Below are 26447 nucleotides of genomic sequence, written 5' to 3'. Positions count from 1 at the left end.
TTAGAACTGTACATCTGCATACTCCTTTTTTATTATTTTTAATTTTAATTTTATTTATTTTTTAGAGAGAGCATGTGCAAATGATGGCGGGGTTGTAGGGGGAGAGGGAGAGAGAGAGAGAGAATCCCAAGCAGGCTCCATGCCCAACGCAGAGCCCAATGCCAGGCTTGATCCCAAGGCCTTGAGACCATGACCTGAGCCAAAATCAAGCCCAACTGACTGAGCCACCCGGGCGCCCCATGTACATCTGCATTTTCATCCAATCTTTGTATGTCAGCTATTTCACAATGAATATTTTTACATAAAAAGATGGATATGGAAGTAACCCCTGTGTCCATCAACAGATGAATGGATAAAGAAGAGGTGGTATGTATGTTCAGAGCAATTATTACTCAGCCATAAAAAAGAATGAAATCCTGCCATTTGCAACGGCATGGATGAATCTAGAGGGTATGAGGCTAAGTGAAATAAGTCAGTCAGAGAAAGACAAATACCATAGGATTTCACTGATATGAGGAATTTAAGAAACAAAACAAACAGGGGCACCTGGCTGGCTCAGTCAATAGAACATGTGACTCTTGATCTTGGGGTTGTGAGTTCAAGCCCCATGTTGGGCATGGAGCTTACTTAATTTAAAAAAAAGAAAACAAACAAAGAAAAAAAGAGACAAACCAAAAAACAAACTTTTTTTTTTTAAAGATTTTATTTATTTATTCGACAGAGATAGAGACAGCCAGCGAGAGAGGGAATACAGAAGGGGAGTGGGAGAGGAAGAAGCAGGCTCATAGCAGAGGAGCCTGATACGGGGCTCGATCCCAGATCGCCGGGATCACGCCCTGAGCTGAAGGCAGACGCTTAACCGTTGTGCCACCCAGGAGCCCCCAAAAAACAAGAGAATAAACTGATGGTCACCAGAGGGGAGGTAGGTGGGGGGAGGGGGATATACGTAAAGGGGATTAAAGATTACACTCGCCATGATGAACACTGAGTAATGTATAGAATTGTTGACTTACTATGTTGTGTACCTGGAGGTCATGTAACACTATAGGTTAATATATTGGAACTAAAATTTCGGGGAAAAAGGTGATTAATAACCAGCATTGTTGAGGACAGGGGAGCAGGCAAACTGGGGAACACCTTGGCCATATCTGTCAAGATTAGTGTGCCTGCTTTTTTATCTAAAAACCTCTCTAAAAATATTCACAGTTGCACAAAGCTGTACACACAAATTTGTCCCCTAAAATGTTTTCTTAAATACTGAATAACTGTATAAAAAAAAAAACACCTTAAAAATCCTTTAATATCACTGACAAAAACTCTAAGCAGCCTGAGTCAAAAATGGGCAAGAGACTAAACAGACATCTCTCCAAAGCAGACATACAGATGGCCAAGAAGCACGTGAAAAGAAGCTCAACATCACTAACCCCTAGGGAAGTGTAAACCAAAACCACAGCGAGCTATCACCTCACACGCATTAGGATGGCTGCTGTCATTTTTTCTAAAAGAAGAAAAGCATACATCTTGGGGAGGATGCAGAGACCCTGGAACCCTTGTGCACTGTTGCTGGATATGTAACAATGGCACAGCCACTATGGAAAACAACTTAGTGGCTTCTCAGAAATTAGAAATGGAATTACCATGTGCTCCAGCAATTCCACTTCTGGGTGGGGACCCCAGAGAATTGAAAGCAGCCTCTCCAAGAGGTATTTGTACACCCATGCTCACAGCAGCATTATTCACAGTAGCTAAAATGTGGAAGCAGCCCGTCCATCGACAGATGCATGGATGAGTAAAACACAGTCCGTCTGCACAAAGGAATATATATATATATTTTTTTAGATTTTATTTACTTATTTATTCGACAGAGATAGAGACAGCCAGCGAGAGAGGGAACACAAGCAGGGGGAGTGGGAGAGGAAGAAGCAGGCTCATAGCGGAGGAGCCTGATGTGGGGCTCGATCCCCGAACACCAGGCTCACGCCGAGCCGAAGGCAGACACTCAACCGCTGTGCCACCCAGGCACCCCTGCACAAAGGAATATTATTCACCTTGTAAGAGAAGGAAACTCTGACACGTGCTACGACATGGAGGAACCTTGAGGACATGAGCTAAATGACATAAGGCAGTCACAAAAAGACAAATGCTGTATGATTCCACTCCCATGAGGTATGAGGAATAGTCAAAATCACAGAAACAGAAAATGGAACGATGGCTGCCAGGGGCTGGGAGAGGGGGGAATGGGGAGTTCGTATTTAACGGGGACAGAGTTCTGGTGTGGCAAGGCGAGAAGAGTTCTGGAGATGGAAGTTTACACAACAATATGAATATGCTTACTGGTACTCGACTGTGTAGTTTTAAATGGCTAAGATGAGGGGCGCCCGGCTGGCTCAGTCAGAACATGCCACTCTTAATCTCGGGGTTGTGGGTTCAAGCCCCATGTTGGGTGTAGTGATTCCTTAAATAATATCTTTCAAAAAGGGGGGGAGGAAAAACAAGGTGCAGAACTTCCTTTGGTGTTTAAAAAATTATTTAAAAGATGGCTAAGATGACAAATTTTATGCCATGTGCATTTTACCACAATTTTAAAAACTGGAGGAAAAAATCCATCCGTAGAGGATTGGTTACAATACATCTGTGCTGTTCAATTGTCACATAGACAAGGTCAACCTGGTACGGGCAGATCTCTAAGACATTTTAAATTTTATTTATTTTATTTTTTTAAGATTTATTTTTTTTATTTGACAGAGATAGAGACAGCCAGCGAGAGAGGGAACACAAGCGGGGGGAGTGGGAGAGGAAGAAGCAGGCTCCTAGCGGAGGAGCCCGATGTGGGGCTCGATCCCGTAACGCCAGGATCACGCCCTGAGCCGAAGGCAGACGCTTAACAACTGTGCCACCCAGGTGCCCTGTTTATTTTTTTAAAAAGATTATTTATTTATTTGACAGAGAGAGAGAGAGCCAGCGAGAGAGGGAACACAAGCAGGGGGCGTGGGAGAGGAAGAAGCAGGCTCCCAGCGGAGCAGGGAGCCCAACGCAGGGCTCGATCCCAGGACGCTGGCATCACACCCTGAGCCGAAGGCAGACGCTTAATGGCTGAGCCACCCAGGCGCCCCAACATTTAAAATTTTTTTAAAAATTGAAGCTGCAAGATGATGTACACAATAGGATCCTATTTTATTCATTCCAGAATAATTTTCAAAACCCTAATGTGTGTATCTGTGTGCATGTGCAACCTGTTAGAATGTGTGTGGGTGTGGATGTGATCATTAGACTGGGAAATTCATAGAAACTAGACCAGAAGAGAGACCCTAAAGTGGGACTTTGGGGCAAGGCTGGAGTGAGCGAGGGTAGGAAGGCACACTTTCGAGTCCTGCTTCACGTATTCATGTATCATCCGAGTCTTTTCCAATGAGCAGGTATTGACGTATCCATTGTATAATTAAATTTTTTTTAAGTGTTTTAAGACCCAGGTGGCAGTGAGCAAGATGCCTCATGGAGTAATGACATAGTATTATCCACAATCCAGAGATAATTTGCTCTGCCCTAAGTACACTGAGTGGCTGTCATTCTTGGATAAGGGACGTAGACGCACAACCAAGTATTAGAAAAGAGGGTGATCTCATGCCTGCTGGTGAACTCGCAGGTTTTAGTTCTGCACTGATTCACAGTGCAAAGCGAATCGGAAGGGACAGTCTCAGGCTCCAAAGAGCGGCTATCAGCTTCCGTACCATCTTCTACCTGCCTCTCACCTGGTTAAGTCATGCTTCACAAGGCTGCCACCTTACAACCCCTCCCCACCCATCCCCAGGGCTGGTCATTCAGCAACGGGAATGGAGAGAATTGTGCTTTTTGTGAAACTGACCACACACCACACCACGCGGGGGCCCCGAGGCTCAGGGCAGGCAGGGCCCAAGGCATCCTCCACCCAATGGCCGGGCTGAAAGGACAGATCTTCAGAACACAGGAATTCAGGACTGACACTGGCTACATTCCATCTGGTTGTAAAAACAAAGCACCACTTTCTCTTCAGTAAACTTGGTGAAATTATTCTCCCTTTGAAAGAAGAAACCTTAGCCAAGCATACTTTTTATGGCATACTCACCTTTGTTTGGCTTTAAAAAAAAAAAAAAAACCTCAAACAGAGACGTGGCTCCAGCAAGGCCCAGGGCCCTGATCCTCGCTGCTCTCCTGCAAGGTAGCTCCCAGAGTCTATTGTCCCCAACCCGAGGGCTGCGTCTGTGGATGGCTCCTGTGTTACCTACACTTTTGTTCTTGTCTTTAAGACAACGAACTTTTCATTTGAATGTTTCTTTTTTAAATACTTTTTTTTTAAAGTAATCTCTACCCCCAACATGGGGCTCAAACTCACGACCCCGAGATCAAGAGTCGCATGCTCCACTGACTGAGCCGGCCAGGTGCCCTCCTCATGTTATTTTTAAGCCAGGTAAAAATTTCCAAGAGCAGGCTGAACTCAAAAACAGAATACTTCTTAAAAAGAGAAGACTCGAGGACATGGTCCCACACAGAGCTGAGAAAGCAAAATAAAGCAGCAGAGCCATGAGGTCCAGTGGGGAGACCTCATCTGGTTTGACGATCGCTGCCGCTGGCCCAGGACTGGTTTGGGAACCTGGAACAGCCCCTTTGGGCTGCAGGAAGCAGAGAGGACCGTGTGATGAAGATGATAGTGATGGTGGAAATGGTGAGCAGGTGATGCCTTCCTCCGGGTCCCATGGGAGCCCCCAGGCCCAGGGCCTCAGGCCAGAGCTGGGACAGGACGAAGGGCCAGCTCCAGAAGGACCGCACGCTAGGAGCACCCAGGGTGTGTCCCGGCCAGATGCAAACAGGATTTCCTGAGCCCCTTCCTGCACACCTCACTGCCAGCCCGTGCGCGGGAGGACTGAAGACTCGGCAGGCAGGTGTGACTTAGGAAGGCCCCCTAACTAAGGGCAAAGATAGGGAATTCCCTTAAAAAAAAGCTGAGATTATTCTGCAGGAAAATTTAATGTTCTCCTCATTCCTTAGGGAACCAACACCCTAGAAAAAAGAACCCATAACCAGACTTTAAGATGAGACAGTTGGCCACACTACAAATACTTTACATTTCATGTTTCACAGTTTAAGAAAAGGTACTTCCCTTTTACTGTGGCCTTCGAGCCTTCTGGCAATCCTGTACAGCACAGGACAGACAGGTTCTCGGCCTCTGAAGAGACAAAGTTTCTCTCCTTTTTACACTGAATGGCAACTCCAGCCACGTTGTAAGGCTGCTGGCACTGAGGACTGGGTTGAATGCGGCAGCACGCGAGTCTCCCCGCACCGGTAGAGAACACGCGCTCTCTACGGCAGAATCAGTGCCCAAACAAGGGGCAGAACAGGGTGGTGTGCAGTATGACCCCTCTTGGGTAGAGTGGGAAAGAAAGGAGTCACCCAGCTCAGTGCTCAGTACACAGTAGGCGCTCAATAAGCTAGCTATCCTACTATTCAGCCCCTAGGAACCCGATCAAAGCCTTTCACAATAATATCCTAAATCACAGCGAAAGACAGTCACTGACTTCCCCTTCAGAAGAGTAGGCTAGCCGTCACTTCCCTGGTCAGGCCCCAGGAATGGAGCCTGGCTGCCTTCTGCCCTGCACTGGGCCATGTCCCGCCAGGACATTTTCCCCTTTCTCAGGACCGAGCTCCCAGCTAGAGCTTAATTTCTGGACCCACTCTCCTCCCTAATCATCTGGTGGACACATCAAGGGAGTTCTCAAAGCTGTGGCTAGTGTCCTTAAGGTTGAGCGGACAAAGTGGGGGCCAAAATCCCTCTTTGACCTTCGGTGACCCCGGGCCTAGGAGGGGTCATCCAGTCAAGCTGGACGGGCCACACCCCTAAACTCCAACTCCAGGTACTTTCAAATGTTCCCAGGTTTTGTTTGCCTCCCTCTCTCCCCCAGCTTCCTAGGAGGGCTGCAGGTGTGTTTAGCACAGAAAAGCAGCAGCTAGAGAGAGGGTGGAGGCTTCTACCTGTTATCAATGTGCCTAAAGCCAGTAATTCTTGACCTAGTCAGAAAGGGCCCTAGGTTTAGATAAGGCCGCCCTGCTGCCCCTGCCCCAAACACTGTCAGGAAAAAACCCTTCCCGACAACACCTGAGCTCTGATAAAGGATCGTCTCAGAAATGCTCTTTCATCGTTGGCCATTCTGGAACCTTTTCTGGCTGCCCCAAGGGCACAAAAATTCAAATTATCTACTTTGCTGGTTCCCTTCCTGTAGATGCCTCTAAAATTCCAGGGAGCTTATCCTGAGCTAGGGGCTGCTGGTAAACCCTGGTAACTTGGATTTTACCAATGCTCACTGTTCTCAGGTCAGGGACTTTCTGGTTTCTCGTTCCTTAGTGAAAGTGTATTTTATACACACCTCAAATTTGTCCATCTGATCTCTACATTCACTCTACCCACCCTTAACCACTTCCTCCAGCTCTTGACACAGAAGCTCCATTTGACCTTGTGTTCAAGTCAGAGATGTGGCAAAGTGCCTTAAGCGACTCTTCTCCCACCCACGTTCAGACGCCCCACTATTGCCTTCCCCCCATACCTGAAGCCTCCCATCCCGGGGCCTGCAGCGGCCCTTCTCAGCAGGGCCTTTGAGCCAAGTAGGACTGGGTCCCTCCACGATGGCTCCCTAAGTTCTAATCCTTGGCTCTGGCTGCCTCCCCAACTTCACCCCCTAACCCCGAGTTCCCCCTCGACTGCCGCCTTTGCTGTCCCTCCACATCCCACGTGCTCCTGCCTCAGGCCCTTTGCACTTCCGGCTTCTTCCTGGAATGCTACCAGACCTGCCTCATTCACACCCAAGTCCCCAGAGTTCCCGAGGTCCCTTCCCAGAGAGGCCTTCTCTAACCAGCGGCAGAAAGTAACCCCATCATTGCCTTCTTCCCCTGCTTTCCTCTCAGAACACAGTCTCTCCTGTTCTCTCTCCCTTAGCAGTCTCTTTATAGCTTCATAGTTTATCAAAATGTGCAGTTACACGTCTGTATTTTTAAAAAATTATCTGCCTTCCCTCCCAGTCCAGGGGTCACCAAAGCACAGCCTGAGGGCCAAATCCGCACAGCTGGCTGGTTTTGTAAATTTTGTTGGAAGACAACCACGGTCCCTGCCTAACGTGTCTCGTCTGCAGCTTTGGTGCTACAAGGCCCCTTGAGTAGTTGTGACCGGGACTTTCTGGCCCACATTTAAAACAGTTACCAGCTGGCCTTTCCAGAAAGTTCGCTGACCTTTGTTCTCTGCCAGAGGAGGGAAGGGGGAAAAGGAACAGGAGGAAGGAAGAAAAGGTATCATGCGATGAGGCTGTTCAGCTAAAAGTTTTACTTAGTAGCTCAGCTCCGTGTTCTGAAGCCTTGACCCTATTCCACCCTTTCAGAGAGGCAGCCGTCACTCGGCAGGAGACGAAAACGCCCAGGGAACCTGCTGGCTTCCGTGAACCACCCAGGAGTCACTCCTGCTCGGGTCCGGCTGGATCCCAGGTCAAGCGCCATTCTCAGCCTTCTTGGGCAGGCTCTCCTGCCTGTCCTCTCAGCCACTCAGCAGACAGACCGCCACCAGCAGGCACAGCAGAGGCCCCAGGATGGAGTCGCACGTGCTGGCGGGTCTCACCGGGGTCACGTGGGCAGGGACAGAGGGGGGGCTCTGGCTGGTGGGGCCGGGGTGCGTGCGTGTCAGCCCCTGGTGTCTGTTAACTGAAGAAGGGAAGCAGAGGCTGGGACAGCCTCCAGAGGTTTTCACTTCCATCTGAGGACCCTTTCTGCAACGGAAAAAGGAACCGGTCTACAATAACGCACTATGACAGCCAACTTCATCGGTATTTTTAATAGCACATTAACGATACACAGTTAACAAATGGGAAAAAAACAATCACAAGCTTCTTTAATCTTTGCTTTTACACTTTTCCGCCTTTGCCATGTCAGATGTGCTCACGGCTCGTGTATCTCAGTAGCTCTGTCAACGGTTAACGGATTCAAGTGAAGCTGATCATGAATTTGGTTTCACGCACAGAAACAAGGTGAAACCAGAAAAAAACAAAGTAACAATCGGTAGTTTGCTAAAGGCCATTTTCTGTGTCATCAAGGTTCAGGACCATGGGGACGCGGGCGTAGGTGGGAAGCTCTGCACGGGGGCAGCAACCAGGCTGCTCGGCACGGCAACCGCCCGTTTTGCTTCAAGTGAACATGGTGAGAATGATTACAAACGGCCTGTTTCTCTACTTCTGATCCAAGATTTCTACTCTAATCTTTAAGAACGAGCGGGGCCTTCACTTGGTCAGCCACGTCCTTGCCGTTCAGTGCCTCGACGATGGCGAGAGCGAACTCAAAGCTGGTTCCAGGCCCACGGCTCGTGAGGATTAGGCCATCCCTCTCCACACGGTTCTCAGAGTAGCTGTAATGGCCTTCAAAGTCAGAACGAAAAAGGGTTACATCCTAACGGGCTCTGCTGGACAACAGTGCGTACCGCTCCCAACTCAGTGCCCTGATACAGCAGGCTGGTCTCGCATAAATTCTACAAAACCTTTCCAAAGTGCACATCAGAGCATCTCCAGTTCTGCCCCTAGAAGGCTTTGCTAACTTTCTCCAGCACCTAAAGGTGACACTATACTCCACGTCCTGGTGGGCAAACCCTCTGCGTCAGACCTGCACAGAGACTGGACTGGAAGGAACCAAAGGGGAAGACAGAAAAAAACTTGCCATCCTGGTGGGAGCTTATGGTGACCTGGGTGGGGACAGTGGGGACAGGGAAGAAACGAAGGTCTGAGAAACCTCTTAGAGACAAAATGCCCAGAACTTAGCCCAGGACTGAACATGGGGAGGTGGTGAGGACGACTCCCGGCCACCTGTGCTGGGCAACGGAGTGGGTGGGGGTGCCACACAGGTCCCGCTTGGCCTCTGCCGTATTCACGAGCGTTAGAAACCACGCACTGATGTGCACGTCCTTTCCGAGTGATCAAGAACGCCCAGAGTAGTTCATATCTCACTATCCTCAGTAGAAATCAAGCCACCCACTGAACTAACTGAATACAACACATCACAAGTTTCCGAGTTATCATACTATAGAGAAAAAGAGGACCTCAGGTTTGAAGGGAAAAAGTTTTCACAACTTAACCTCATTTACTGATGGTTAAACCGGGCCAAGGCAATTTTAGATGCTAAACCAGAAAACTGGCTGGGTCGAGTCTTCCAGAGCTGAGAGATGAACTGCCAGACTGCAGCAGTGTGAGGCAATTTCTAAATGGCTCACTGAACAATCTCTTCGTGGGCAAACATTACAAATACAACTTAAACTGGTTGAAGACATTTCAAGGTTCCATGGTTCTTTTCACAATTTCAGCCACGAAGAGCAAGAGGTCTACACTTACCAACGACCTCCACCTAGCGGCAATGACGGACAAAGACCAGGTGCCCACACCGAGTGGGGAGTGCACAGAGCTCAGCTGATCTGGATTTGGGAACTCTGCAAACTGAAACCCCACAGCCAACTGGCATAAAGCATTAAGTATTATTTTCTTTTTAACTTTAAGCAAGCACCCCAAATCCAGGAAGCCTCTTCAGAGAAAAGGCAACCGGGGAGCCTAGACCCAAGGGGTCGGCACAGAACAGCGGCTTTTACTGGCACACATCTCACCTACTTGCTCAGTGGCTCTGCAACAGCAGAGTGGCTGCCATCCAGACCAGAAGTCCCCGAAAGCCCAAAATATTTACTCTCTGGCCCTTCAAGGAAAAGTCTGACCTCTGAGCACAGCAGCTCTGGGTTCAAATCCCAGGGCTGACACTTAGTAGCTGTCCGATCTCTCTGAGCCTCACTTTTCTCTTCTGTAAAATGGGGAGGATACCACCCTCGCAGGGCTGCTGTGGGAGTCCAGTCCCGCGGAATACCAGGGCCAAGCGGTGGGGTCGTTACCACAGCCGGCAGCCGGCCGAGGGCTCCCAGCACTCGGCCCAGAGCTGGGCACTTACCAGCTCTCCCTTCCCCGCGCCGGCTCGTGCCACGCCACATTCTGCGGGCATTACACACAGTAAGTACCACACGGGGCCTGTCAACAGCCCCGTGAGGCAGGGGCCACCGGGACCCTCAGAGGACAGGGGAGAAAGCGAGGCTCGGCGGGGGAAGGAGACGCCGGCAGCCGGGAGCCACACCCGCACCGCCGCCCGGGACGCAGCTCCCGCGGCTCAGCTTCTTGCTGCGCCTCCAGATGCTTGCTAGAACCCCCGACCCGGAGCAACTGAGAAGGCTATTAAAGTCACGGTTTCTTCTTTTAAAGACCGAGAAACGGGAAAACCGTGTCCTTCCCACTGGATGGCTTAACTGAGCAAAAATTTCACGCTTATCTACTAAGTAGTGACGAGGACAAGGAGGACCAGAGGAGACACCAGGAGGTGACGAGCGCTCCCCTCTCCGAGCGCTCTGAAGGGCCCGATGCTCCCGACTTTTTTCTCACAGTAGGACTTCCTGGCTGAACTCAATACCTCGTAACTGAACCGTGTGTGGGAGCCTCACGGGGACAGAGGCGGGCCCGAGTGCCAGCCTGATGCTGGCCAAGTCGCCTGGCCTCTCAGAGCCGGCGTCCTCATTTGGGAAGTCAGTACCTGCCTTGCTGGGCACCCCGGCCTGTGAGGCCCCGCGGACATAATGCTTGTGAACGTACTTTATAAACCCTGGGAGTTAACAATCTAATCTGCTTCTATTCCTGATCCACCCCAGTGTTCTTGAGGCATGACCAGCACAGACACAACAGATCCACCTTCAGATAGGGGAGGAACGTGGCCTCCTACTCGACCCTTCCCCCAATATGTCGTAACGACCTAGGAAGCCTGATTCTGATCTTTCCAACTCTCCAAAACCTGTTAGCTCCAAGGAAACTCTATTCCTTTTTTTTTTTTTTTAAGATTTTAGATTTAAAGATTTTATTTATTTATTTGACAGAGAGAAAGAGAGAGTGAGAGAGAGAGTGCACGGGCAGGGGGTGGGGTAAAGGGAGAGGGAGAAATAGACTCCCCACTGAGCAGGGAGCTGGATGCAGGGCTCGATCCCCGGACCCTGGGATCATGACCTGAGCTGAAGGCAGACACTTCACCGACTGAGCCACCCAGGAGCCCCAAATAAACTCTATACCTACATTAAAAAATGCCCAGCAGCCAGAGCCTTTAAAAAAAAAAAAATCACTTTTCACACCAATGGTTTTATCGACAACTTAGTATCTTTCTAGCAACTCAAATAAAGTTTCAGATTTTCAAGAAAATACTACCTTGGATCAAATTTAAGAATATTCAGAATATCCAACGGCAAGAGCAAACCCTAACGTAAACAACGGATTGGGGGCCGTGATGACGTGTCAGGGCAGGTTCACGGACTGTAACACAGGCACTGCTCTAGTGCAGGAGAGGAACGTGAGGGAGATGGTGTGTGCGTGCCCGGGAAGGGCGTGTGTGCGAACTCTGCACTTTACACTCCATTGTGCTGTGCACCTAACACTGATCAAAAAAGCACGGTCTGTTACTTAGAAGGAAAATGCAGTACAGTGACAACGCACAACTCGACTCGGCTGCAGAGACAACACAAGCCATGTCACCTGCCCTCCTTTCTGCCTTAGTTCAGAATCAGCCTCCAGCAGGACTGAGGCAGGGGAGAAAATGGCGGTTTCCAAATCAGCTACTGATGTCACTGTGTTGTCTTTTTTGTTTATTCACTGAAATTAGGCTGGTTGATGTTTCACCCAGAGCCAGCCACTCAGTCTCCTTGTTGGCTGAATGCCAAGCAAACCACTTCTGGCTTCTAACTGGACATTTCAGATGCTCTTGCAATTATCCACACTGGTGTGAGTTTCCTTTCTCTTTGCAAGTTCCTGGTCTCTGCCTCTCTGTTACAGGCACTCCAGGGACAGATGGCAGAGGAAGATGCCACCTGTCTGACAAAAGACACTACCTGGTTGGTGTTCTGACTCTCGTGCTGAGAAGTGGTGGCTGATATGAGGAAGGATCAGTCAGTACATCGTTGTACGTTCAGATGCTTGGTTATACTGCTTTGCTGTGAATTATCCATTGCCTTCTATTTAAAGAAATGCTTGATAGATGACACCCCCCCCGCCACGCCCAAAGAATACAATCTTAGATTTAAAAAGCAAGCTGCAGAACAATATATTTAGCAGATCTCATTTGAGTAAAAACATTAAAATACAAAGGATAATGAGTATGTGCAGAGAAAATTCTAGCATTACACAGGGAACTTTCTAACAGAAGTTACCTCTGAAAAGCAGAAAGGGGGTGAGGAAGTGAGAAAAGGCATATTTATGTTTTGATTTCACCCCTCTTTTGTACTTTTTGCACTCTACACCACAAATAGAAATTGTTTTTATAAAAATAAATAAAAGTTAGGTATCTAGCTGGTATTTATAAAAGAAACATGCCACCCAAGGGAGCCCCTTGGTGGCTCAGTCGGCTGAGTGACTGACTCTTGGTTTTGGCTTAGGTCATGACCTCAAGGTCCTGGGATCAAGCTCTACATTGGGCTCCCTGCTCAGCAGGGAGTCTGCTTGTTCCCCTCCTCCTACCCTCCTCCCTCCGCTTGTGCTGTCTCTAAAAATTAATAAATAAATCTAAAAAAACAAAACAAAACAAAACCATGTCACCCAAGGAAACAGACCTGCCATCCAGGAAGAGAGCAATATTCATTTTACTTTGGACTGCGGGCAAAAGGGCACTTTCTGAAACTGCTGTCGAGGTTTAAAGTTTACCCTCAGGCCGCTGGCAAAGTGTTTAGTAAAAATTCCTAGTTAACCTGGCATTTCATAATCACTCCCATCTAGGACAATCGGATCTCTGGCGGGCCTCTGCTTAGTCCCTGAGCCCCTGGCAGGGCACACACAGAGACAGGAACGCACCACCTCTGCCCCATTGCTCGCTCCCTCTCTCTACCCTCTCTCTAGTTGGAACACTTGAGAAGACAGCGAGGAACAGCCAGCACCTCAACCCACAGAGTCTCTCTGCATAGGGTTACCCTGGGTGGGAAACAACGCTAAATAGCAGCTTTTTGAGAAGGTCTTTCTGTACATTAAAATAGAAGCATGCACTTACTTCCATTCATCATTTTGTCTTTAGCAAGTGGGTGTGTTGTAACTTTGCTTCCAAAACCTATTTCATGAGCCAAAAGAGCCGTAGGACCTAAATAGAAGATTAATAAAAAGACTTAAGTGTGGATACAGAAAAACCAGTGGTTTAAAAATTGCAACAGCAGAAGTACTCTTCAAAACCAGGAGGCTCTTACTTAAAATACACTTATGATTCTGAAATTAAACACTTTTTCATATGAGAGGTAAAGTATGTTTGTAATAAACCATCTGCCGAGCACATCTGGCAAAGTGTACAAACTCAGAATACTTCAATACCCATCTAATCAAATCATACAGTGGAATAATAAACAGAATGTGGTCCCCCTCAAGGAAATGCAAGCGAGGGTCCCCGGGGTCCTAGAAGGAGAGACCACCAAGGCCTTCCTCTGAGCACATGAGAGGCAGCTGGTGCTCTCCCAACTTCTGGACTTGACTATCTCACAGACTAATTTTTTCTTCTTAAAAATGAAAGATTAGCACTCATTCCTCCATCTACCCACCCAAAGATCCCAGGTGGTAGGATTATTACAATGAATAGGACATTGTCCAGTCCTGCGAAATGCCCACAAGTCTGAGATATAAGGACACTAGCATTTCTTTATTAAAAACCACTTAAGACCACGCACAAAGATCAGTTTCTGATCCTCTAAAATATGCGGTTGCTAACCTGAGACTTTTATCCAAATGTATTCACTGAAAATGGTCAATTTCATCGATAATCACAAGCATATTTCATATGTAATGGTCCTCAAATAAGAACTAAAACCAAAAATATCTTATAACTTTGTTATGTTACATTAAAACTTTTAAAAAGTAGTTATTCTAACTTTTTTTCTCCAAGCTTCACACCACACCCAGGAAAACCTGCTTCAGCACAGCAACGCCACCTCCAGCATGGGCTGGGGAGCCACGGCGAAGACCTGAGACAGAGCCTGTGTGCTGTAGCTTCAGCCAACGCACGCACCTGCTCTCACTGACCTTTCATGTATCAACACAGTTCCAAGGAAAAGGGAGTTATAGACCATACCTACCGGCTAGATCACAGCTGCTGTTCACAGGAAGATCAACAAATAATACTTAATTACATAAGCCTTCCGCCTGACACCAAGCCAAGTCCCGATTTATATCTCCTCAATCAAAAGCCTGAAACAGATTTGGTGTCTCTCACCACCTTACTTTTATGCTACATACTGGACAGCCATGTATGGGGGCAAATTTTAAGTCTGTAAAGACTGAATAATTACCATTCAATTTTTATTTCAATGGAGTCATCATTACCCTGAATTCTTACTTTGTAAGATTTTAAGAAATAAGAAGTAATTCCCTACATGATCTTGTATTGGAACGCAAACCTCGAGAGGTGATCGTACAGTTGAGTTAGGAATTTTTAGGCTCCTCCCTTCAGCTGATAAAATCGCTGCCTACAGTAACGTTAATAAATTTATGTTTCGGTTGAATATAGGAACTCCATGATGGCTTACTCATCATGGTAAGCCCATAATTACTACTTTCTGGGGTTTAAGAATCCTATTTGGAGAATTCAAGAAGAGATATTTACTTGTCATTACTTGAAATTCTGACAGATGGAATCGTTGCTGCATCGGCAGCAGGGACGGAGCCCGACTGAGTGGAGGGCACTCCAGGCAGGAGCCCCTTGGGCCACCACGACACGGAAGCCAACAGCGCCACCGTGTGGCAACATGCAGAGAAAACATCAGGGTCACCCCCCAACTTCCATGTCCGGGAGCTGGTACCCAGAGCCAGGCATCTGACAATTCCTGGGCCCTTCACCTCCAGGCTCCTTTCCCTTTTATCTTACCAAGATTGTCTCCCTTCCAGTTTCTGTCTCAGTGACTACATATTATCCCTCAATACCAGGGACTAAGCAAACTGTCTTTTCAGTACCCGGTTCCCAGTTCCTAACTGCAATACTTAAGAATCATCTTACTTTTCATCACACTTCCTATTTCTGGCCATACCCAGAGAAGCAGTACAGGATGTTCAACAAGACAAACACAAGGCGAGAGGGCTGTTTATGGCTAACGTCGATTTAAAGGATTATAAGGTCTGAGCTCCTCAGCATGGCATTCAAGCTGCCTGAGCGCCAAACACTGAACCAGATGTGGCGAATAATTCTGCCACCTCAGTGACAAGAAGGACAAACTGACACGTGGTTTTTACTTTCAGCAGAGTCTTAAGGGAACAAATCCAGCCCAAACCCTTCCTTTCTTCCTTTGGTTAGAAAACCTAAGAACAAGGCTGCAGTGACTGCAGTGTCCTTCAGCAAGGAGAAAGCCCTGTGCCCAAAGGGCAGGTCACAAGGCTAGTGCTGACTGGAACCCGAGAACAGGGCTTGCCAGGGTGGTCACCTCTGAGGCCCTCAAACATCCGAGTTGTAGGACCCCTGAGCTTTTATGTGGGTTACATCAATCAGTAACTGCCATGTTAGAAATTAAAACTGGGAAATTTTTACAACACAACCGATACTTAAGCATACATGCCACACCCGTGACAGCATCGTCCCACTCTCCTGTCACTCCTCTGTGAATGGGAAGGAAAAGGCCAAATTATGTCTTGGTATCTGCTTTCACCTTACGACGCCCTTGAGAGAACTCCCGAGAATCTCCGCTGTAATTATGCAAAGTCCCCGGGATCCCTGGCTTCTAAGCTCTTTAACAAGTCCATCAAACTGAACAAAACGTCATGTCATTTTATCCAGCCATCCATCCATTCATTTACTGCTCTTTTGACAAAGATTTCACGAAGACCAATAACAAAAAAGGCCCTGGCCAAAATTACACTATGGAAAAAACTCAAGATGGCAGAATATCATGACACTAGAGCATTAAGACTGGATTTTACAAAGGAATCAGAAAACATAATATTACTAAGTTTCAAAGACGTGGGGACATCTATGAAGTACCAACAACCTTCTTCTAAATTACGTGACAGATAACACAGTGCCTAAGATCTAAATTTTAACACTGAGGATTAGGCGGAAAGCACCCCGAGGCCTCTGAATCCGCAGGGTAAGCGCAGGACAGAGCTGTTATGTTTATGTCTGACTGATTCTTGCTGACTGGGTGCTGGCAGATACACTTTCTGGCACAGAGATTTGCTGTAACAAGCTGTTTACTGAATTCCAGAGGGCGTTATTTTCCTCAGAGGTCAACCAAACACGGAAACCATTAAGTTTCACGGAACATAGACCAAAAACACGGAGAGGCAGAAAACAGAACAATTGTACTCATTTCTGAAATGACACCAACTTCATGCCACCCAAATTAAATAGGCCAATACGGATGTCCTTCATGCTTTGTGAAGGGAAAGAAGTATTTGAACAAAGTCTTCTAATTCAATGCTACCCTGTCACGTATTTTTTGAAGAAAACCCAACAACACATTTAACCCAGGATGGTTCTGCGCGTTACCTGCACAGATGGCTGCGATGAGGCCCTTCCTTTTTTCTTGTTCCTTCAGTATCTCCTTCACAGCAGCAGACTATTCGAAGAAAGCCCAAACACATCAAGTTATCACGAAGCCACAAGTTCAATCTCCAGCTGGAAACTCTGGGTGAAGATCTTGCAGTTTAAACTAAAAGCAGATTCTATCTATTCTCTAACAATATTTCTAAATCATTAATAGAAAAATGATCAAATTCATACTGTTTCTACATTGTTAGACCTAAGGAAGGCATTTATTATAAGAGAAAGGCATCCTTTTTTAAAGGATGTTTAAAGATGAGATGAGAAAAGCAACTTCCCTTGGGCAAACTGACCCTTGCCATTTTGTGCTCCTGGGAGAAAGAAGAGGAAGGAAGGGTATGTGGTGTTTTGGGTGTTTTCAGATGGCAGAGTAAGCAACAGGGTCCAGCAGAGTCCCATAAGTCAGACTCAGCCCGCTTTGTAAGCTTGTCTGCCGCGCTCCTCCCTCCTCTCCCACTATTCCTGCAGGCTGACTCTTCAGAGAGGACTTCAGTGAAGAAGCAGAGGCCTCTTCTGAAGTCATTTTTCACCCCCACTGGCAGTTCCAGTCCCCTGCAGCTCCCAGCCCCCAGCTCCACGGTCTCTTAGCTTTTTATGCTTAAACCTTCATGAAACACAAAATTAGATTCATTCTTCTACCGTGAACTGTATGCACAGAATCTTTTCACAAATAACTTTTCCACTAATTCCACTTACTCATGTAGTAAATGTCAGGAGAGATGTTTTTCTTAATTACGCCAGAACACCACTTTTCATTTCACCTGCTACTAGTTTATTCCCACCCTCCCTTCCTGAACTATTTTAGTAACAAAACCAACAGAACACAGGCAGATGCTGAAATACTTCCTTTATATGGTTTTTACCTCAGATAAATTCTGTGCACCCAGATTGCCTCCCGGCAGAACCACTACGTCGTAAGGTCCCTGTTGTTAAGGGGGAAAAAAAAAAAAGTAAAAACATTTCATCTGAAATGTGCACTACAGTGATAGTCCGACAACACTTTCCTATTTTCAATGTCGGTCATAGCAAAAACCTGTTCACAGAAGAGCAGTTAAACAAACGAAGGTGTAGCTCTACGATGCAATGTTGTTGCAACTAGTACAAAATCTGAATATCGTAACACGAAAGGATGGCCGTCCACAAGCTGCCTCTGCTGGTTTTCCTGCCACACTGACGCTCCAAGAGCATACGGCCCACAGCCCCATCACACTGGCCATTAAGCAGTGAACTACGGAACGGTGGCCAAGAGCGCCTACGCAGGTTTGGGTGGGCTTGCTTCTGAGGAAAGGGACCTCAGCTCTTCACAGATTCGCAGGTGTTAGGCGCCGTCAAAGGTGATTGTCACGATAAAGAAAAAGCACAATTTAACTAGAATTCTTACTCCTCCCTTAATCCCAGCACTACTCAACTACCAGCTGTTCCACATAAAATGAATAACACAACTATGTCTGTGCCACTGAAACCGGAAAGGCAAAAAGTAGCTTTTGAATAAAGGATAAGAAACAAACAGGAAATGTGGCAGTTGATTCCTGTATCAGGTGATGAAGTTGTGAGACGAAGCAAAGTGGCCTTTGAAGCTAGAGGAACACTGATGAAAGTGTCCCAACCACCCCCTGAGTAAACTGCCAGCTTCCATGGACACAGAGTGAAAAAGGCAGAGTCCTCGACTTCCCAGGGCTTATTATAGTGGGGAAGACATCCAAGCAAAGTAACTTTCTTAAAATAAGTCTGTGCTAACAGCCTGAGATGTAATCAAAACACATTTGAAGAACTTGATAAAGAAGCCATAGGAATAATTCCAGGTATAGAGAACAAACCTCTTTTCTTGCATCTTCCAGACTGGCATCAGGACAAATGACGACGTCTCGACTACACTGTACTGGGTCCTTCCCAGCCAGACCCGCAATGGTGACTTTAATCTAAGAGAAAGATGTCATCAAATTTATCACTGAAACATAAATTTAGAGTAACATTTTCACAGCTGCTGTTTTAAAATAGCTTGGCAGGAAATACTGCAACAAAACCATGCTGACTTTAAGCTAATAAGTTAGCTAAATATATTTAATAACTAGGTCTGTCCCAGTTTGCCTGGGACAGTCCTGATTTACAGATGCTGTCCTGGTACCCTGCCTGGTTAGTGTCCTTTCTCCCATAAGCGTTCTGCTTTGGGAGATCATCCTGTTAATAATCCATCTTGCAAAGTTACTGTTGCTACTTAAATCTCATGCCATTTCCTTAAGACAAAAGACAAGTTAAAACAATGAAATACTACTTTAGCTTGCAAAAATTTACAAAGTTAATAAAACCAAGAGCTGGGGCGCCTGGGTGGCACAGCGGTTAGGCGTCTGCCTTCGGCTCAGGGCGTGATCCCGGCGTTACGGGATCGAGTCCCACATCGGGCTCCTCGGCTGGGAGCCTGCTTCTTCCTCTCCCACTCCCCCTGCTTGTGTTCCCTCTCTCACTGGCTGTCTCTATCTCTGTCAAATGAATAAATAAAAAATCTTAAAAAAATAAAAAATAAAAAATAAATAAAACCAAGAGTTGGTACTGGGAAAATGGGAATTTTCCTATACTGCTGGTGGGCCCACATGTTGGTACTTTGGGGAGCCATTTGACAAAATCTGGTAATGCCACCTATGGGCTGCCCTTTGGCCAAGCAATTCCACTTTCAGGCATAAAATCAGAAAAAAACGTCCACACATTTGCATAAGGAAACCCGTACAAGAATATTAGAGTATTGTGATGTCCTGAAACTGCGTAACAGAAGAATGGATAGATTGCAGCATATTCACGGAACATAATAAGCAACAATTTTAAATAAACAAACCGAATCTAGATGTGTCTTCATTCATGAGATCCAGAGAAATGAAGGGTAACAGACTTTGGGGTCAGACTGCTAGGGTCGAAGTACTGGCTCTTTTACTTACTAAGTCTACAATGTGGACACCTTATCTAGTGTCTCTGTGCCTCAGTTTCTTCAACTGTACAATGAGAATGGCAATAACTCATAGGGTTGTTATAGGACTTAAGCTAGTTTATGTAAGTGCTTAGAATAACACCTAGCATCAGTAAACGCTATTTTAAGTGTTCACTATAGATATATATAGAGTGAGTGAGGCAGAGAGAGAAAGAGACACATGCAATATGCAACTGCAGTCTAATGTTATTTTGAAGACATGCATTGGATGGACACACAACAATAAGAGAACAGTTATCTCTGTGGCCAGAAGGGGAATAGTATTGGGGAAATCTACAAAGAGGGCTGTATGATGCGTTATTTCTTTAAAGCACCAGTTCCTCAAGAAGTAGGTCTACAAGAAATATGGCAAAATGTTAACAAGTATTACATGTGGACAGTGAATAGACAGGTAACTATTATATAGTTTCTGTATCTTTGTGTGTTTGAAATATTTTATAAAGTACACTGATTATTCAGGATGACTTCAAAACCCAAAAATGTTTGAAAAAGGGGAGGGCTAGGAAACGTTGGGGGTGGGGGGGCGCCTGGCTGGCTCAGTCCTTAGCGTCTGCCTTCGGCTCAGGGCGTGACCCGGCATTCCGGGATCGAGCCCCACATCAGGCTCCTCTGCTGGAAGCCTGCTTCTTCCTCTCCCACTCCCCATGCTTGTGTTCCCTCTCTCGCTGGCTGTCTCTATCTCTGTCAATTAAAATAATAAAAATCTTTTAAAAAAAATTAAAAAAAAAAAAAAAGAAAGAAAACGTTGGGGGACTTACTCCAGCTCGCCTCATGACATCTACGGGGATGACTGTCTCCATCTCCTCTGCTCCTTTGGCCAGGATGACCAGAGCTCTTTTCGAAGCCATTTTTATGTTGTCTTTTTTTAAAGACTTAATGTAAAAAAGAAAAAGAATTTCAAAAAACTTTGCATTGCAACCCTGAAACAGCCAAAAACTTCCAAGTTTAGGAACATTTTTAAGCAAAGTAACTAAGTGCCTCCTAGGGAAAAGGTTCTGATACACAGAATGTGTAAAAAGCACTTTAGGTTAATACTGTTTACACAGAATTTCAACTGCTGTTATTTTGAGATGAGAACACAGTAAGGTTGCTAACACGTGTTGGGACTATTTGGATTTTCTTTTACCATGGTTTTTTTCTTTTTTTAAATCCAATATACAGTAACTTACCGCAACCAACATTTTCTAAAACACAAATACATGGGTCTTGCATTACACACAACGCGGGGAGATAGTATTATTTTTAGAAACACTATTTCAGAAAACGACTAAACTTAATTTCATGGGCAAAAAGTTACAGACACAGTCTTTAGCAGTTAGTCGGTGAGATTTTTGGAGGGGATTTTCTTTTAAGTTCCAATAACTGCACTAAAAATTCTGGAAAATTAACAGTGCTAAATATTTAACATTTTTTTTAATGATGTAAAAAGATGGGAATTCCCCCACTAAACTCAACCCAACTGGACCCGCTCTTTGCACTTCGCTCTCTCCTTGTAAACGGGAGCCGCCAAGCTGCTGGGGGAGTCCGAACAGTTTTTAGCATGTTCTTTTTGGGGACTTAGCTGTCCATGCAAAACAGACGCTAAGGAAACCGCTTCACCAAACACAGTATTGACCAGTTGCAAACTGGTGGGATGCCATGCACACAACCCCGGAGAATACGAAGTCGTTACGTGTGTTCCTGCCGGAAGGCCGCCCGCGCCGCAGGCGTGGCGGGACCCCGTCCTCCGGTGCCCCCTTCCGTAGCCCGCACCGGGCTGCCCGTGGCCCCCTCGCCACCCACAGCGTACCCCAGGCCCCGACCCGAACCTCGACGTTCTGCCCACAGACCCGGCACCTCGGCCCCTTCGGCAACAATTCTGCGCCGGGGACGACCAAACCACAACCGGATTAAACCGGGACGGACGCAAGCACGCACACACGTCGCTCCGGCCCTCAGACCCGCACTGCGCAGACGCACGCCGCCCGGCTTCTCGTTCTGCCCCGCCCCTCGGTGCTGCGCAGACGCCCTTCGCGCAGACCCCTCCATGTTCTCCCCCCCCCCCACCCGCCCCGGCCCTCCACTGCGCAGACGCACGCCGCCCAGGCCCCACCTCCTCCTGCACTGCATTGCGCAGACTGGTGCCGCTCCCTCGCTTACGAAACATCCGGCTGAACCCACCTAGGATTGTTGCGGGGGGCGACCGGCCTTTCCGACTCTTCACTGAGTCTAGGGATGTGTCCATTTGGAACACCCAGCATCACGAGAATCCCGGGGGTTCTCGCATCCTCACGAAATCTCCCCAACCCCGAATGGCGCGGGCGTCCGCTGGAGTTAACCCGCTTGTCGCCGCAGCCCGGAGACGCGCGGTCCTCTCGGAAACTGGGGGGGTTTGCTGTGATGAGGCGTTTTCATGGAGTGGAGTTGTGCTTTTACGCTTCTTCTGCGCACTCGGTGTCCCTTTCCTGGAGCTCCTTCCCATGTCCCCTTCCGACCTGTTATGACTTAAAGGTTTTCCTGATCTTGTGTCCCCACCGTGTTCCACCGGTGGCCCGAGCCTGTGCGACTCTTAGCAATTGTTTGCGTGCGGTGTTTTGACGTGTGTTAGTTTCTCAGAGGTGTATTTTTCCCAAAGGTCCCGTTGGCTGCTTCTGCACCCACAGGATTAGAGCACTGCTGACCACATGGACCTGATGAGTACTTAATTAATGACATTTATTTAAGTTAGCGTCTCAAATTTTGTTTTTAAAAGATTGAATTGAATACTGATACTTCTACCCATTTCAAAAACCAAGGTGATAAAAGTTACGTTGAACAGATGGACTCCTATCCTTGTCCCCATCCAGTTCCATCCCCGTCCCTGGCTCCCTGTGGGTAACGTCGTATTAGTTTCCTGAGCATCTTTCCAGGATTTCCTTATGTAAGCACAAGCAAATACATTGTTTTACTTCTTTCTCATAGAAATGTACTAGACTATGTACCTTGTTCTGTCCTCCCCCTGCCACCACGTTATTAAGTGAACATGTTGGAGATCTTTCCTTATCAAAAGGAACTTCCTTTTTTTCAGACAGTATGCTATTGTGACTTATCTCATAGTTTATTTATCAGTGCCCTACTGATAACACAGGTTATTTCCAGCTGTTTTTTTTTTTTTAAGTAGGCTCCCCACCCAGCATGGAGCCCAACCTGCAACTTGAGCTCTCCACCCTGAGATGAAGACCAGAGCTGAGATCAACAGTCAGATGCTTAACTGACTCAGCCACCCAAGCGTCACTGCAGTCATTTTTTTGTACAGACAGCATTACATTGAATAATCTTATTTATATGTCCTACTTGTGTAGGTAAAACTGGAGGGTAAATTCCCAGAAGTGGTAAATACATTGGAACAACTCCATACAAGTTGAGTCACTTATCACTCTCACCAGTAATATGTGAGGTCAAACAGTATTTTAAATTTGTCGGTGTTTTTGAAGTTTCAGTTTAGCTATCAAAAACATTTATTTTCAAGAAATAACTTACATTCCTTTGGTAGTTTGCAAAGTGCTTTAATATATTTCATGAGATCCTTAGAGTGGTGTGAGAGTGGTTTTTATTAAGAATTGTAAATAGATTTATAAATTGCAACACTGCATTGTGCAAAATTTTTAAGTGTCGTTAAATAATCATTTGGCATTTTAAGAAAACATTCTGGGAGTTCTGAAAAGACTTCATCTTTGGTTATTTGCGAAGGAAGCAGGCAAAAGCCACCCACTTTCAGTTTTGAAGTATGGTGGGAAATAGGCAAGTGGTCAGATGTGTATTTCAAAAACTAAGGAGGGATTTAGGTAGATGAAGGAAAACCAAGGGAAGATGGGCTTTTGTGTTCCAGTGCCCATAGTAAACTTTTGTAAGGAGACAACCGTGCTGGTGGCCTGCTGCAGCATGAGATAACCAGTACAGAACAAAAATGGCAAGACAGATGGTCTTAGTGGTGAAAGGGAGAGAGAATGAACCTGACTTAACACTCCTGAGACATCTGCATCACCTCAAGATCTGAAATGGACGTGGGCCAGCATCAATTTTTATCAAATGAATGAATACATTGCACAGTGTTTACAACTCAAGTATTGCTTATGGTAGATTATCTTTTAGAAATATTCGTTCTTTCCTCTTTCACCTGCATGAGTGGAGGAAATTCCCTGCCCCTTGACTTTAGGTTTGGCCTTGTTTTATTTTATTTTTTAAAGATTTTTATTTATTTGAGAGAGAGAGAGAGCGAGCAGGAGCAGGGAGAGGGGCAGAGGGAGAAGCAGACTTTCCGTCAAGCAGGGAGCCTGATGTGAGACTCAGTCCCAGGACTCCGGGATCATGATCTCAGCTGAAGGCAGATGTTGAACCAACTGAGCCACCCAGGTACCCCAGATTTGGCTTTGTTTTAGCTAACAGAATGTTAACAGATGAGGAGCATCTGGGTGGCTCAGTCGTTAAGCGTCTGCCTTCGGCTCAGGGTGTGATCCCAGAGTCTTGGGATCGAGCCCCACATCAGGCTCCTCCGCTGGGAGCCTGCTTCTTCCTCTCACACTCCCCCTGCTTGTGTTCCCTCTCTCGCTTGCTGTCTCTCATTCTGTGTCAAATAAATAAATAAAAATCTTTAAAAAAAAAAAAAAAAGAATGTGAACAGATGAGACCTGATCAAAGCCTTGAAAAGGTTTGACCTGGAGACCAGGCTTGCTCTCTTGTACTTTTTCCTCCAGGGCTGCTGCTGCTGTCCACTCAATCGGGGTTTCAGAATGAACACATGTGGAACAGACCTGCCTCGGCCAACCTGTGCCTGTGCCCGGGGCAGTCACCACAGCGAAATGGCAGACTGTAGTGCTCAGATTTTGTTATACCGCAATAGCTCAGTGATACAGCTTTAAAAGGTTCAAAATGAAAAACAGCAGTCTTCTGACTCAGTCCTTCCTACCCCCTTAAACCTGCTTTCCAGAGGCAAATATTTTCAACTCTTTAAATTACTTCTTGTAATTGTCTCAATACAGTTGACCCTTGAACAGCAAAGGCTTGAACTACATGGGTCCACACAGATATTTTTTGATGAACACAGTTCAGTACTTTAAATGTATTTTCTCTTATGATTTTTTTTTAAAGATTTTATTTATTTGAGAGAAAGCACAAGCAGGCAGAGGGGCAGAGGGAGAAGCAGACTCGGAGTCTGACAAGGGGCTCAATCCTGGGACTCCAGGATCATGACCTGAGCCAAAGGCAGATGCCCAACCAACTGAGCCACCCAGGTGTCCCTCTTCCTTATGATTTTTCTTAACATCTTCTATTCACTGGCTTACTTTAAGAATATGGTATATATAAAATACAATGAACAAAATATGTGTTAATTGACTTTATGTTACTGGTACAGTTTCTGGTCAGCAGTGGACTATTTAATAGTTAAGTTTTGGGGGAGTCAAAAGTTATATGCAAATTTCTGACTGTACAGGCTTGGGGCATGAGGGGGTTTTGGCGGCCCTAACCCTTACATTATTCAAGAGTCAACTGTATTTTTAAACAATATGCTAATACTATTATTTTTCCTTATTGGTTTTAGACATTATATATTAACTTCCTGGAAAACATACTTTTCATTTCACAGCTGCAGAGATAGGGGTCTGCAGGGGTGAAATGACTGTAATTACCAAGGTCCTGCAGAGTCTTGGTCAAATTCAGATACTCTGATACCAAAGTTCACACTCTACTCACCATAAACTCTATCAGTATTAATAAGTCCACAACACCCATGACATTCTCTTAACTTTCTAGTTTATGCCTATTTCTCATCACACATTTGCAGAATAAAACAAAAAATTAAACCATTCACCAAAAAATGTTGCTCTATTACTGGCAGTGAAGACACCTCCTATTTCAGTCCCTGATTTCCAGGCAGAAAAACCTCATCCTAGTCACTACTTTTTTTATTCACCATTTGACAAGTCTTTATGCTTTGTCTCTGGCTGTTTTCAGGGAGCCTAAAATCCCCTTTTTCTTGCAGCACTTGCAACATTTGATTAAATGATACTCTTCTGTCTTGGTGAGCTCCCAATCCACAATGGAGAAATTATGTTGATCATGTGAGTGAAGGTGTTCGGGACATACTACCTCCAAATACGTCACCTTGGCATATTGATTATTTTGAGTTAAAGGCATTTTTTTTTTTAAACAAAAGGTGCAAGAAAGGCACTCAGAGTCCCATTTTTTTTCATCCTGAAAGCAGAAGATGAAACTCTCAGGTGAGAACTGCCCTCCCAGTGACATGAGGAAAGAAACACCACCAGAGAGGCACTTGAGTCTGGAAGAATTCGCATACGGAGACCTTGTTAAAATAACTCTTACCTTCCTTTAATCTCCTGTTTTACTTTGGTTACCTTTCCACAGTTGTCACTCTTTGTTCAACCCAGTATGTAAACACTTAGCTTTTGCCACCTCTTTGGATCTTGAAGGCTCCTGGGTCTCATAAAACTTGCATTAAATAAATTTGTGTGCTTTTGTTCTGTTAACCTTTTTACGTCCATTTAATTGAGGCTCCACCGGAGACCCTAAGGAGGTAGAACTGAAATTTTTGCCTGCCCTATATTAACAACAGCCACCAGTGGCCGTTCGGATCCTGGTTCCAAAAAACAACCCTCCCCCAAAGTAGCCTGATCACAATAAATGGCAAAGAAACTGCTGCCGGATTACTTATTATTTTTCCATGCATCACATTTAGCATCTCATCTCACTAAATACTCATTTTCTATGAATGTGGATGCATCTTTGACCTCATTGATAGTACTTCTTTAGCATTTTGTCTTTTACCTGTTTCCCTCTAATCCTTTGAACTCAGTAGAACCTTCTTGTCTTGGTCACTGCT

At 46.0% G+C, this 26447-nt stretch overlaps 1 protein-coding gene across 5 annotated transcripts; it reads right to left on the bottom strand.

Annotated features, from left to right (window-relative positions):
- Positions 1 to 7828: 7828 nt before the first annotated feature.
- Positions 7829 to 21538, bottom strand: PARK7 (Parkinsonism associated deglycase). 5 transcript variants are annotated; one of them, XM_008694765.2, is made up of 7 exons: positions 21400 to 21538; positions 20350 to 20463; positions 18432 to 18533; positions 17478 to 17537; positions 16561 to 16630; positions 13096 to 13182; positions 7829 to 8420 (listed from the first exon to the last, which is right to left on the bottom strand). In XM_008694765.2, the coding sequence occupies exons 2-7, from the start codon at positions 20437 to 20439 to the stop codon at positions 8260 to 8262; spliced, it is 570 nt and encodes a 189-aa protein (XP_008692987.2). In that variant the 5' UTR covers positions 20440 to 20463; positions 21400 to 21538; the 3' UTR covers positions 7829 to 8259. The 5 variants fall into 5 exon arrangements, with proteins under 5 accessions (XP_008692987.2, XP_008692989.2, XP_008692990.2 ...); XM_008694767.2 differs by having other exon boundaries at positions 21421 to 21534; XM_008694768.2 differs by having other exon boundaries at positions 21428 to 21533.
- Between the last annotated feature and the right edge of the window lie 4909 nt (positions 21539 to 26447).

Source organism: Ursus maritimus, unplaced genomic scaffold (genome assembly GCF_017311325.1).
Source record: "Ursus maritimus isolate PB19 unplaced genomic scaffold, ASM1731132v1 scaffold_32, whole genome shotgun sequence".
Taxonomy (NCBI): Eukaryota; Metazoa; Chordata; class Mammalia; order Carnivora; family Ursidae; genus Ursus; species Ursus maritimus.
The sequence above is the reverse complement of the archived record's forward strand: the minus strand, read 5'-3'. Positions and strand labels throughout refer to the sequence as shown.

What these genes read in the sequence shown, in the direction of transcription:
- PARK7 (XM_008694765.2), bottom strand. Translation starts at nt 20,439, where the DNA reads ATGGCTTCGAAAAGAGCTCTGGTCATCCTGGCCAAAGGAGCAGAGGAG. An exon ending in TGGAAGATGCAAGAAAAGAG is followed by an intron (nt 17,538 to 18,431) that starts GTTTGTTCTCTA and finishes CCTTAACAACAG; the next exon opens with GGACCTTACGACGTAGTGGT. An exon ending in GTGCACAGAATTTATCTGAG is followed by an intron (nt 16,631 to 17,477) that starts GTAAAAACCATA and finishes TTCTTCGAATAG; the next exon opens with TCTGCTGCTGTGAAGGAGAT.